This window comes from Cervus elaphus, chromosome 21, assembly GCF_910594005.1.
Source record: "Cervus elaphus chromosome 21, mCerEla1.1, whole genome shotgun sequence".
Classification (NCBI taxonomy): domain Eukaryota; kingdom Metazoa; phylum Chordata; class Mammalia; order Artiodactyla; family Cervidae; genus Cervus; species Cervus elaphus.
In genome coordinates this window covers 37,123,388-37,136,518 of record NC_057835.1, presented here as the reverse complement: position 1 = coordinate 37,136,518, position 13,131 = coordinate 37,123,388, and the positions used below count along the sequence as shown (strand labels likewise).

The 13,131-nt window shown below is 42.3% G+C and overlaps 1 protein-coding gene across 11 annotated transcripts in view; it reads left to right on the top strand.

The window, feature by feature from the left end:
- The window catches only part of NCOA2 (nuclear receptor coactivator 2), a 284,225-nt gene that overhangs the window by 233,192 nt on the left and 37,902 nt on the right, over positions 1 to 13,131 (top strand). For all 11 annotated transcript variants that reach the window (XM_043879374.1, XM_043879380.1, XM_043879370.1 and 8 more), the window contains 4 exons: positions 1,043 to 1,144; positions 1,441 to 1,584; positions 5,073 to 5,220; positions 7,230 to 8,499. In XM_043879374.1, coding sequence (XP_043735309.1) covers positions 1,043 to 1,144; positions 1,441 to 1,584; positions 5,073 to 5,220; positions 7,230 to 8,499 — 1,664 coding nt within the window. The remainder of the gene's footprint in view (positions 1 to 1,042; positions 1,145 to 1,440; positions 1,585 to 5,072; positions 5,221 to 7,229; positions 8,500 to 13,131) is intronic.

The following is a 13,131-nucleotide window of genomic DNA, read 5'->3' as shown; positions in this document are numbered from 1 at the left end:
TCATAAATCAGTGATATAAGATATGAAGAAGCTTTTTTTTAATCAACCTTTTGTCCAGCACTTTTGAAATTGAAAGGGCTTGCAGTGTGCTCTGCATGTTACAAGATAAAATACGTCCTTTCTGATCTCCAGAAGTGAACACAGACACATAAAACAGTTGAAGTAGGGTAAGGAATAAATGCTTAGCATCAGTTGTGTGAAATCCTAGCCATGGCCAAGAAACTAAACTTGAGACACACTGCATTTTCTAGGATTTGTTCTCTGAATCAGAGTCTAGACTCTGTTTATATACTTTGTTTTAAATTGCATATTGCCTGGAGGAGGAAATGGCAACCCACTCCAGTCTTCTTGCCAAGAAAATCCCATGGACAGAGGACCCCAGTGGGCTGCAGTCCATGGAGTAGCGAAAGAGTGGGACACAACTTAGCAACTAACCAACAACGATAAGTTTCATAGCTAATCTTTTGCTTTGGCTCTCTCCTATGACTTCTTGTTCTTGTATTATTCTACAAAGGTCTTTCCTTATCTTTTAAAGTATTAATAAAAGTATCATGCTTTACTTCAAAAATAAATAAATAAATAAATTGCATATTGCCATTGTAGGAGCATCAGCATAGTTCAGGATAAGGTATATCTAGTTTTCCGATATCTTAATGAACCTAAAACTCAAAGAGAAAACCCTTGACAGTTTCAGTTGTCATCATTTGTAGGCTTTATTAAGAATTCAGCAGGTTGTTGCTATCAGCCAGTTAATAAGGGTTCCATTCATTTGCACCACTGGGGAGATGGTTTCAGATGGTCAACTGTAGTATGGCAGATGAGCTTGCATCACGTGTCTTGTGGCTTCAGCAGTTTATCCTCAGCTCCCCATAGCTCAACCTCCCCCAGCTGCTTCCCACTCCAGATGAGGACCAGAGGTACATAGCGTCTCGTTGCTCTCTCCCTTACTGACCTACAAGGTTGTGCTGTCATAAGTGCATTTGATTTTGTTTGAAACACTACGAAAGGCTCCTATGATAACCATCAATGTATGTGATTGAAGATTTGCAGTCCTGCTTGATTTGTGTGGCTAGAAGAGTTCCCATGAAGGAGAGACCAGCTCTTCCCTCATCAGAAAGTTTCACTACTCGCCAAGATCTCCAAGGTAAATTTTCTCAGCAGAGAAGGGCAAAGAAATCATTCTAGAATACTTACGTGTTTGTCAGCGCAAGGAATGGGTCTAGAAGCTGATAAAGGAGCTGAGCATAGCAGCTGCTGCTGGGGCAGAAGCTGAAGGTGGGGAGGGGAGTGGGGGGACACTTCTTCTCACCTTCTACCCTCCTGGTCCACGCACTTACACTACCTATTCCTAAAGAAATCAATTTTTATCTTTTTAAGATCTAATTATTTCTCTAAAGAATAGATGAGTGCGTAGGTCAAATGCTCGCTGTTGTTTACTAGGCAAGATCACGTCCCTGGACACCAGCACCATGCGGGCCGCCATGAAGCCAGGCTGGGAGGACCTGGTGAGGAGGTGCATCCAGAAGTTCCACGCGCAGCACGAAGGCGAGGCTGTGTCTTACGCAAAGAGGCATCATCACGAAGGTAATGGTCTCTTAGTGATACTCTTCTTGAAGTTCGTCTTGCTGACTTAGCCCTTCTCATAAGCGCGCCATCTGCAGCAGTGATTCCTGAACCCACCCTGGGGGCTTAGATCTGGTGACTCTTGCCCAGGACTGTCGCTATCTAAAGGGAAACTGAATAGGAGGAACTGTAGGGCTAAGAGTGTGATGAGGGAAGTCAAATTGAGGATGATAACCTCTCACAAAGGCAGATGAAAGGGAACGAGATCATTTTCTTCAGTGCTCCGGCTTCTAAACATGTAAGACGGTGCTCTCAGGTCCCCTCTAATAGCAAAAAAAAAAAAACCACCTGAATCATAAGGATACTGTGAAAATAAGAATGAAAGGAAATTTGCAAGAACAGGTGAATTCCTGGTAGAGGTGACAGTGGGATCCTGAGGCCTACCACCACCTTCCAGATGAAGTCTAGAAAGAGACATCACTTCTAGAAAGAGATGAAGTGACTTGTCTGGGGTCATACAGTTGGTTAATAGGACACCTGGAGCTAAGCCCACAGTGTCAGAGTCGTCTTTCAGTAATAATAGCAGCCCTCTCTGAGCACCTGGCCTCTGCCTGGCATCAGCCCCCTTTCTGTGGGCTGCTCGATCCCCACAGTCCACCCAGGGACGTGGATGTTTGCCCCCCATGCTGTCGATGGGGAACTGACGCAGGTGACACGGACCTGGGAGCCTTCAATTAGAAAGTGTGAGCCCTGGAGGGACCTGAGGGTCGTCTTGCCATCGTTCCACCGACTGCTCCCACTGCTGTTCTGCAGCATCACTTTTTCTCAAGTGCATTCTGGTCTTTTGCTGAATTGGCAAGAACAAAGAAAAAAAAAATCCTTTAGCGCTTACTGCGGACTCCATCGTGGAGGGAGATACTTTTCATTTCCAGTCTTCTGACCCTTCTCTCATGGGCCCCACGTGTCCTGGTGGGGGCACTTGGTTACCAGCATGGATTCCATCGGAGCCACGCTGCCTTTGAGGGACGGGGCCCTGTGCTTTGTAACTGGACTTGGCAAATTGTCTCCGTATTTGCAGAAAAAATTTATAACTCAGTATTGAAAATGCAGTTTTAGTTTGTCATCTGCTATTTAAGGTGCATCCATGACTCTGTTGTTGCTGTTCAGTTGCTAAGTCATGTCCGACTCTTTGAGACCTCGTGAACAACAGTACACTGGCCTTCCCTGTCCTACACTATCTCCTGGAGTTTGCTCAAACTCTTGTCCATTGAGTCAGTGATGCCATCCAGCCATCTCACCCTCTGTTGCCTCCTTCTCCTCCTGCCCTCAGTCTTTCCCATCATCAGGGTCTTTTCTAATGAGTCGGCTCTATGCATCAGGTAGCCAAAAAGTTTTGGAGCTTCAGCATCAGTCCTTCCAGTGAATATTCAGGACTGATTTCCTTTAGGATTGACTGGTTGGATCCCCTTGCAGTCCAAGGGACTCTCAAGAGTCTTCTCCAGCACCACAGTTTGAAACTCTGGCATTTATCAATAGTGTTTGTATGTTAAAAAGTTGATGCTTTTAAGATTGCTTATGAAAAAATATAAGTCATGGTAAATAACCCTTATTTTTTCTCATCCTGTTTATCCTTTTTATCTTCTTCATCCACATTTCTTAGAAATAAGCACTAAATCCAACCATTTGTGTCTTCCAGCATTTTTCTTTAAGTGGGAAAGAAAAAGAGGAAGTAAAGATGCCACATTTGACAGAAATAAATAACTTACTTGTCATTTCAGTAGATCTGGTTTAAAATAAAAAGAACAGTAATGAAGAATAAGAAATCCCCCAGCAACCGTGTTCAGTGTCCTGGGGCTCTGAATAGCGATGCCCCATGTTTAATCCTGTGGCTTCCTGATTCCTTACACAAGGGTTTGCACATATGTCCTAGGCACAGCACTAGGTTTAAACAGAGGGGACCCACTGAAAGGAGACTCTGCCACGTATAAAATACATTTCATCCAAGTGTATGAAATAAGTCGGATTGCAGGTAATCATTAGTATTGAATAAAAATCTACCAGAAGACTTTGTTTACATGGAGGCGCTTCCTAAATGCATTTAGGAGCTTGCTGACATAAATCTGCTCAGCGGAAGTTCTTGATGTAGACAAACGGTAATGGAAAATCTCAAAGGATCACTGCCAAGTTCGGATAAAATTCTGAAATTATAAGCCACTGGAAATACGAGTCCTATTATAAAAATGGTATTCCTGCTGCCGTTGGCTGGCATCTGAGTATGGAAAGCCAGACGCACATGTGTACAATAATTTGTTTCCAGTACTGCCACTTCAGAGGAATCATGCAACAGTTGGTGGCAGAAAGTGATACCTAAATACTGTGTGTCCCTACCTGGAACTGCGGAGGGGGTTTACCAGGGAAATTGCTCAAAGTGAAATTTTACCAAAAAGTCTGAATCCTCGTTGTATGTCAGCACCTGCCTCTGTTGTGTCTGTGTGTGTGTGTGTGTCTTTCGGTAATTTTGTGGAATGATGAATGTACTTGGTCACTTTGGGACTGACTATTCCACCCACAAAATTTGTGCTGAGGATTATGTGGTAAAAAAATGGCAGTCGTCTTAAAATGGTTTAGGAGGTAAGATAACTAAACCATGTGGCCGAATCAAGTGTTCTTTTTTTTAATATGCAGTATTTGACAGCTTTAAAATGCAGTTGTTTTAAAGAAAAATCTGAAATTTTGAGAGAAATTATTTTAACCTAGTGTTATATTTTCTGCTGTAGTCCTGAAAATGGAAATAACTGATGTCATTATCCAGATGTTAAACTAATTCCACGTCACTCAGAGTTGTGCTTTTATTATTTCCGTTTTCCATTTAGCCTTCTTTTTTCTCCGAAAAAGATCCCTCTGGTTGTTTATGTTTTACTTCCTGTTGTCCTGACCACAGAAATAATATGTCTTACACACTGAGAAACAAAATTGGGGAATGGTAATATGATATAATGGATTAAATAGTTTGTAACTTCAAGATGAATATTCAGAGGATATATTCAGTGTCATAAGTTTTACATAATATTTACTATTGTATTGATTTAAAGAGAAATTAAAGGCACATTGTACCCTTTAGAGGTAATCCTGTTTATAACACCATATTATTTCCTAATGTTTCAGACAAATCATTGCAAAACTTGTTTTGAGCTAATAAATTATTTATACTCTATCTTACCATGATACTGAAGATTTTTAAAAGAACATAGTTGGGGGATCAAAACTTCATTTGGGGGGAAGAAAACCCAGTATACTGAAATTATTGGCATCATGAGAGAAAAATAAATATGCTTTTAAAAATGGATAATGGATAATGTTCTGTCATAAAGTATTACTTACAACTCTCTTCAACCTGCTGGGAGGAAAATATTAAACTTAACCAAGCTGATTACTGTTATTATGTCTGGTCCCGCCCCCACCCCCAGTTTTGTTTCTAACCATGCATCTGCTTCCTTGCTCGCCTGCAGTGCTGAGACAGGGATTGGCATTCAGTCAGATCTACCGTTTTTCCTTGTCTGACGGCACCCTCGTGGCTGCCCAAACGAAGAGCAAGCTCATCCGATCTCAGACTACTAACGAACCTCAGCTTGTGATATCTTTGCATGTGCTGCACAGGTAAGCCTCTTTCTGACACACCATCTCCCCTGCCCAGCTCAGGAGGCCAAGGTCTAAAAGTAGATTTTATCCCAGAGCTTGTCAGCTTGGGTAGACATTTCTGTTGACCAGCCCCAGTCATGTAAATATAAATTGATTTGTTATTGGGACTTCCCTGGTGGTCCAGTGGTTTTAAGACTTCCAGTGCAGAGGGTAGGGTTGGTTCGGTCCCTGTTTAGGAAACTAAGATCCCACATGCCTCATGGCTGAAGAACCAAAACAGAAACAGAAGTAATGTTGTAGCAAATCCAATAACGACTTTTAAAATGGTCCACATCAAAAAAAAGAGAAAAATAAGTAAACTGTTGGCTAAAAGACAACTTCTGATGCTGAAATTCAAATTAAGGCTACACTTTGAACTTTAGCCTTAAGACTAATATATTTTATTTTATTTATTTATTTATTTAATTTTCTTGGCCGAGCCATGCACCTTGTGGGATCTTAGTTCCCTGACCAGGGATCGAACCCAGGCCCTCGCCAGTGAAAACTTGGGAGTCCTAACCACTGGACCACCGGGGAATTCCCAATACTAGTGAATTTTAAAACCTAACTAGAACACAAGCTCACACTAACTTTAAGGAAAACAGATCCGTCCCCAGCAGTGACACATGGAGGGCAGGAATACAGAATGACTTCTGCTCCCATGTGTTTAGATTTTAAACTTTCAAATATACATATACTTAGAAAGGAGTATTTTAGATTGTTATTCTCAGCTTTAAATTAACCTTTTGCATTAGACTTTAAATTGAAAGGTAGTAAACATTTTCCCAAAAAATAAAAGTGAGGAAAATTGAATGTTGATTTTTAAAGTAACTATCATAAACCATCTTGTTTTAGAGCACAAATATAGGGAAATGATTGCATTTCAAGTTATGTAAATATTTATGTGTGTGCTGTATAAAACTTTATGAGGTACTATCAGCAGATATATAAAGTTGCTCTAGAGTTCCCTTTTATTACACTTCTCAATTATGTACTTTGTTATTTAGAAATTAAAATCAAGCGGCCCTGTTTGCCAACTCTTAATAAATCCGACCTCGAACTGAAACAATCTGAAAGTGATTACAGATGGGCCAGATTGCTCCTCCCTAACTGAAAGCTGATGTTTGACAATTTGTGAAACCTGTTTTGTTTGGATTTGTGAACGCATTTGGTAACTCACGAGTGACTGCCAAGCTGTAAATTGAAGCTCACAGGGCTTGGAAAATCGTCTAGCTTAGAAAGCTGCCCTGAGTGCAGGCGTGAAGTGGGGTGGCCTGCGAGTTAGGGACTAAGATCCCAGAGTAAGGATGATCTGCAACTCCTCGCATGTGGTCTGAGAGGCGCTCACTTGGCCTTCTAGGGGAACCCAGGCGGGGGACCTGTTAAACAGGTAACCGAATTCCCAACACTTTGGGTAACTTTGTTGGCTTGAAAACTTGGAGAGTTTCGAATAGTTGGGGCGGGGTTTTTTTTTTTTCCCTCTTAAGGTTTACTATTCATCTTGAGCCAAGTAGCCCACATCAAGCTCCAGGCTCACAGATGGGTCTCTTGTTAGGAATTGTAATCTCTGGCAAATAATTGAAGACAGCTATGCTTGCTTGGGTCATTTCTTTCAGACAGTACAAGCTCTCAGTTATTCATGATAATATACCGGTTAATGAGCAAGGTATAGTATGTAATTGGAACCCTGCTAATGTCTTGTCTAGCAACTACGATGTCAATATGGTAGTAGTCAAATTTAAACACAAACTCCCTCTGTAAAACCACAGACGTCTTAATGAATGGACTGGAAAACATCCCTCTTGGTCCTGAATGCTGCATGTTCAATCTTGCCCGTAATTGCAGATGGTTTCATCAAAGTATTATCTTTCTTTTCCTTCCACGTTGTCCGTTCTTTTAAAGAAATGAAGCAATCTCATCTTTGAAAATTAATAACAACTTGCTCAGTATCTTCCCTTTTATCTTATATGTCTTTCCTCATCTTACAGAGAGCAGAATGTATGTGTAATGAATCCGGATCTGACTGGACAAGCGATGGGGAAGCCATTGAATCCAATTAGCTCTAGCAGCCCTGCCCACCCGGCCATGTGCAGCGGGAACCCTGGTCAGGACATGACCCTCAGTAGCAATATAAACTTCCCCATGAACGGCCCAAAAGAACAGATGGGCATGCCCATGGGCAGGTTCGGTGGTTCCGGGGGAATGAACCACGTGTCGAGCATGCAGGCAACCACTCCTCAGGGTAGTAACTATGCACTCAAAATGAACAGCCCCTCACAAAGCAGCCCGGGCCTGAATCCAGGACAGCCCAGCTCCATGCTCTCGCCAAGGCATCGCATGAGCCCCGGGGTGGCCGGAAGCCCTCGAATCCCTCCCAGTCAGTTCTCCCCCGCAGGAAGCTTGCATTCCCCCGTGGGAGTTTGCAGCAGCACAGGAAATAGCCATAGCTACACCAACAGTTCCCTCAACGCGCTGCAGGCCCTCAGCGAGGGGCACGGGGTCTCACTGGGGTCGTCGTTGGCCTCCCCGGACCTCAAAATGGGCAATCTGCAAAACTCCCCAGTGAATATGAATCCCCCCCAGCTCAGCAAGATGGGGAGCTTAGACTCCAAAGACTGTTTTGGACTTTACGGGGAGCCCCCAGAAGGGCCAACCGGGCCAGCAGAGAGCAGCTGCCACCCCGGGGAGCCGAAGGATCCCAGCGAGGCCAGCCTGCCTCCGACTGGGAGCAGTGAGAGACCCGACGGGCAGAGCCGACTCCTCGACAGCAAGGGGCAGACCAAACTCCTGCAGCTGCTGACCACCAAATCCGACCAGATAGAGCCCTCGCCGCTGCCCAGCTCTCTGTCGGACACCAACAAGGACTCCACAGGCAGCTTGCCAGGCCCCGGGTCGACACATGGGACTTCGCTCAAGGAGAAGCATAAGATTTTGCACAGACTCCTGCAGGACAGCAGCTCCCCTGTGGACTTGGCAAAGCTGACAGCGGAAGCCACGGGCAAGGAGCTGAGCCAGGAGACCAGCAGCACAGCTCCTGGGTCCGAGGCAACCATCAAGCAGGAGCCAGTGAGCCCCAAGAAGAAAGAGAATGCACTACTTCGCTATCTGCTCGATAAAGACGATACTAAAGATATCGGTTTACCAGAAATCACCCCCAAGCTTGAGCGACTGGACAGTAAGACGGACCCTGCCAGCAACACGAAATTAATAGCTATGAAAACTGAGAAGGAGGACATGAGCTTCGAGCCCAGTGACCAGGTAAGGTTTGTCGGGTGTTCTCCCAAGGGTACTGATTCATAGCCATCAGGGATTTCTCCACAAGGGGCCTGCTGAGGCCTCAGGGGACTAGATGAAAATAAGCCTCCTCTTTGGTGGTTCTTGCTTTGAAACAGAGGTAATTCTCACTGAGGCCACAAGTTCCAAACACTCTTACTTAGCAAAAAATGGAATCGTCGTTGTTCAGTTGCTAAGTCATCTCCAATGCTTTGAGACCCAACAGACTGCAGCACACCAGGCTTCCCTGTCCTTCACTATTTCCCAGAGTTTGCTCAAACTCATGTCCATTGAGTCATAATGCCATCCAACCATCTCATCCTCTGCTGCCCTCTTCTCCTCCTGCCCTCAGTCTTTCCCAGCATCAGAGTCTTTCCAGTGAGTCAGCTCTTTGCATCAAGTGGCCAAAGTCTTGGAGCTTTAGCTTCAGCATCAGTCCTTCCAGTGAATATTTGGGGTTGATTTCCCTTAGGATTGACTGGTTTGATCTCCTTGCAGTCCAGGGGACTCTTCAAGAGTCTTCTCCAGCACCATAATACAGAAGCATCAATTCTTTGGTGGTCCCTCTTTATGGTCCACCTCTCACATCCATACATGACTACTGGAAAACCCATAGCTTTGACTATATGGACCTTTGCTGGCAGAGAATAGAGCAGATGCTGACTTTTATTTTGTGAAGAGCCAAATGGTAATATTTCTGGCCACACACTCTGTAACACAGCTATTCAGCTCTGCCACTGGAGGGCTACAAAAGCAATCTTAGATGTTAGGGGAACAAGTGAGTGTGCTGTGTTCCAGTCAAACTTTATCGACAGGCACTGATGCTTGAATTTTACACAATTTTCATGTGTCACAAGATACTCTTCTTTTGAAAATTTTTTCAATTATTAATAACTGTCAATCCCTTCTTAGCTCATGGGCCATACAGAAATAGCGTTTCGCACATAGGTCAGCTGGGGTTTACCAACCCCTGGTATCAGAAGACACCTCACTTGGAAACAATCACTTCCTTGAAACTGGGTTTGGTCAGGGTAGACTTAAGTAAATGATTTCTTACTTACCTTTCTCTCTTTTTAAGATCAGAGTCTGGCTGGTTTTCAAACTTAGTGAAAGTCATTCTACCTCTCTTTATTCTTGGCCAGGACTTACGCTTGATGCTGAAGAATTTCTTAGGCCATCGGTAAAAACTTATTTAAGGGGAAATAAAGAGGAGAGGAGAGGTAGAATTGTCCTGGGTCTTGGTGTAACTGAGCCACCAAATATCAAAATAAGTGCAAAACTGAAATAGTAGGTGGTGTTGTTCTTACTTGAAAAACAAATTCCCTGGGGAAAAAATCCAGGATAGCTAAAATAATATTCAAAGTCATCCTTGATGACACGCTGAAGTAGTGACATCACAGGGAAAATGCCGACAGTCTAATATTTTTGTTTATGTTAAAAAAAAAATGAAAAAAAAAAGAGTCATTACTGACAATAATGGCTTGGCTTAAGGGGCTTTCTGGGGAATCAGCAACTGGCTGGGTTAACGATGTCAGGAGCACTGCCTTCAGTCATGGTGGGTTCGAAGTGAAGAAGCTGCCCAAACCTCTTGACTTAAAATGGTTCACTGACTTGGCTTTGAAACTTGTTTTGCAAGTGGACATTTTAGGTGTCGCTGGTTCAGGTGTGCATGGGGAGAGGAGAGGTTAGCACCCCTGGCCGTCACCTGGGGACCTCGTAGGTGGAGGCTGAGCCAGGGGGCGGCTCTAGGGTGGAGAGGCTTGATGGGCCCCCGCACGGGGCTGAGGCCACACTTGGCTCTGACAGCGGGCTCCTTCTGGGTCCTGAGCACGGAGCTTTCTGTCCATCTTGCACTCTCATGTCTGGCCCACCACTACCATTCCGTGAGGGCTTCGTGCCCTTCAGGAGGGAAACTGCATCGTCGTGTAAACCCCTTTGGTGATGGCTGCTTAAACTTAGCTGTTGGTGCAGAGTTCTCAACACCGGCTACTCTGTGATGATATGAGATCATTACGTGGGGACTCAGCAGAAACTTAACAACCATATCTTGAATACAGTGTTGTGTCACACCATACTGACAGCTGCAGACGTTTTAATCTTTCGAGGTTTACTAGATTAGAATACACAGGGCTAGTGGCAGTTCTGAGTGGCAGGCACAGATACTGTCACTCAGGTTTCTTGACACACGCTACAGGGCAAGATGGTGACTCACGAGGTCCACCTTGGCTAAATGGTTGGGCCCTCCCTCCAGGAACAGAATTTATTTCTATCCCTGGACTGAGGCCCTAGGGACCCAGGGCCCTGGGAAGGGGGGTGCTGTTTGGCATTTTTATATTTAGCTATGTGATTACATTAACTTCATACAAGAAACTAACAAAGGTGAAGGTTTTTTTAAGTCCTTGAGTCACTTGCAGTTTCTAATTGGTATTTATAAGAACATTTTTTAAATCAAAACTGTCTCACTTTGGGAACTTAAAGCACAGAGTATTATCTGCACTAATCTGTCATTTTGAATGGACACATACAGACATACACACAGACACACACACAGTATTTTTTTCTTAATGAAACCCAGTTCCTGGTTTTACCTTCTATCCATTCCCATTTAAAACCCCACCCCAAAAATACTGCTTCAGAGCAATTTTAACATCAAAAACGTTGCAGCTTGAAAAGAAAGGTTACCACAGGAAGTATGCATTACCTAAATTTAGATCAAAGTCAGAATGACTTACTTTAAGGGAAAAAAAAAAAAGGATTTTTTCACTCCCCTCCCTCCTTCACTTTTCCGAAATACAGATTGATTCTATCTCCTGTTGACTTCTAGGCACATTTATCTAAGACTTTTCTTTCATTTCAAGGGAACACAACACATTTTTATTTAGTAAGATAAACTGCTAGCGAGCCTGAACTGCACAGTTAACTTTCTTGTTATTTTGACTCAGAAAAGAACTATTATCGAGTGTGTGTTTAACCTATCACTAACTTATTAAGGGCAGGAAGTACTTCAATGGCGCTGTTATACCGAAAATAGCATTCTTCACTGGGTAGAGTATTTAAACAACGTTTGTTTCTACAGTGTTTCATAACCAACAGGAAACAATGACAGAAAAATTTCCAATATGTTCACTGACTTAAGTTATATACTTATTTACACAAGGGAGCATGTGTAAAGGATACTAACTAAATGGTACTCTTAGGCTTTCTTAATGCTACTGGGCCACTTATGATGAGGGTTTAGAAATAGTCTGTGGAGAATTTCTTCTTGCTATTTGGCCCCATTAGAAGAGCAAACCATATTTTAAACTGGTAGTGGCCTGAAAATTTCCCTCCAAACATGGTAGAACTGTGTTACCATTTTTTAAAGCAATTTTCTGTTAGGCAAATGTGGTAAAATTACCAGTTTTTTAAAAATTTTTTGAAACATTGTTTTGTAGTTTATTAGAATACATGTCATTAAAATACATATGTTCTTTATATTTCCGTCAGGGAACAAATTGATTTGACACATGAAAAATTCATAAAACCAGGAAAATGAAAAATTACAGAAATCAAGTCCAATTTTCATTTTGTAGAACTTTTACAAAAATCTTTCTGACTCATTTTCTGCCTGAAATAGTTTAAACCAACTCTTCAAATTGATGTGGCTAATTTGAGCGTTCGAAGAGATGCCTAAGCAAAACTTTGAAGTATCTTGGCAAAGCGTTTTAAAGGAAGGCATTAATCTTTTTGTCTTGTGAAGAAATCATGCCTAAGAAAGGAACTAGAGGAACTTTTGATGAGAATTAAAGCTTACAAAAACTTGAGGGAAGAAATGTTTGATCAGAAACTTAGTGTGATCAAATCTACCCCTTCTAGAACTTCCATGACTGCAGAAGAAAATGCCTATAGTTGTCAAAGTTTATTGCTAGGCAGCCAAAGGCATATAGATACTCTACTTGAAGAAGAAAATTTCTTGAAGTAAATTTAAAACAGTTAGATTAATTTAAATGTATACTCCAAAAATTGACAAGAAATAAACACAAGCAAAGCAATATTAACTCTAGTGGAGAAATTTTCATAATGCATTTTTCTGATGGTGAACTGAATGAAACTTAGCAGATTATTTGAAATAAAGAACCAAAAACTTGGTTGAAACCATCCAAATGTATTTTAATGCGTGTATGTGGAGAAAGAGATTAATTTTAGCCTTATTTTCTACTCTTTATATATATTAAACACAAGAGTAAATCACAATGAAAAACCACGAGTCCTGTCATCAGAGCTCTTTGAAACTATGATAGTTATTTTTCTACTCAAGATGGTTTAAAGTGTCATTTTATTTGAGTGAAAAGAGTTAAAGGTAAAAAAGAAAGGGAGGAGTCTAGGTCCAGACTATCAATCTGTATTGTAAAAGCTTTCTTTTACACACATCTGGGATTGGGAGCAAATATAAGGGCTTTCATTGAGGAAATTAATATACTGTATTTTTATCATCATTTGTATAAATCTGTATTGAGTCTTTCTCATTCAAGGCATCTGCAAAGCTTTCTCAAGAAATTACTTATTACTTCCAATGACCTACCCTCTCACTGCTCCACACACAATTTTAAAACACTCCACACAAGTCAGACTGTAGTA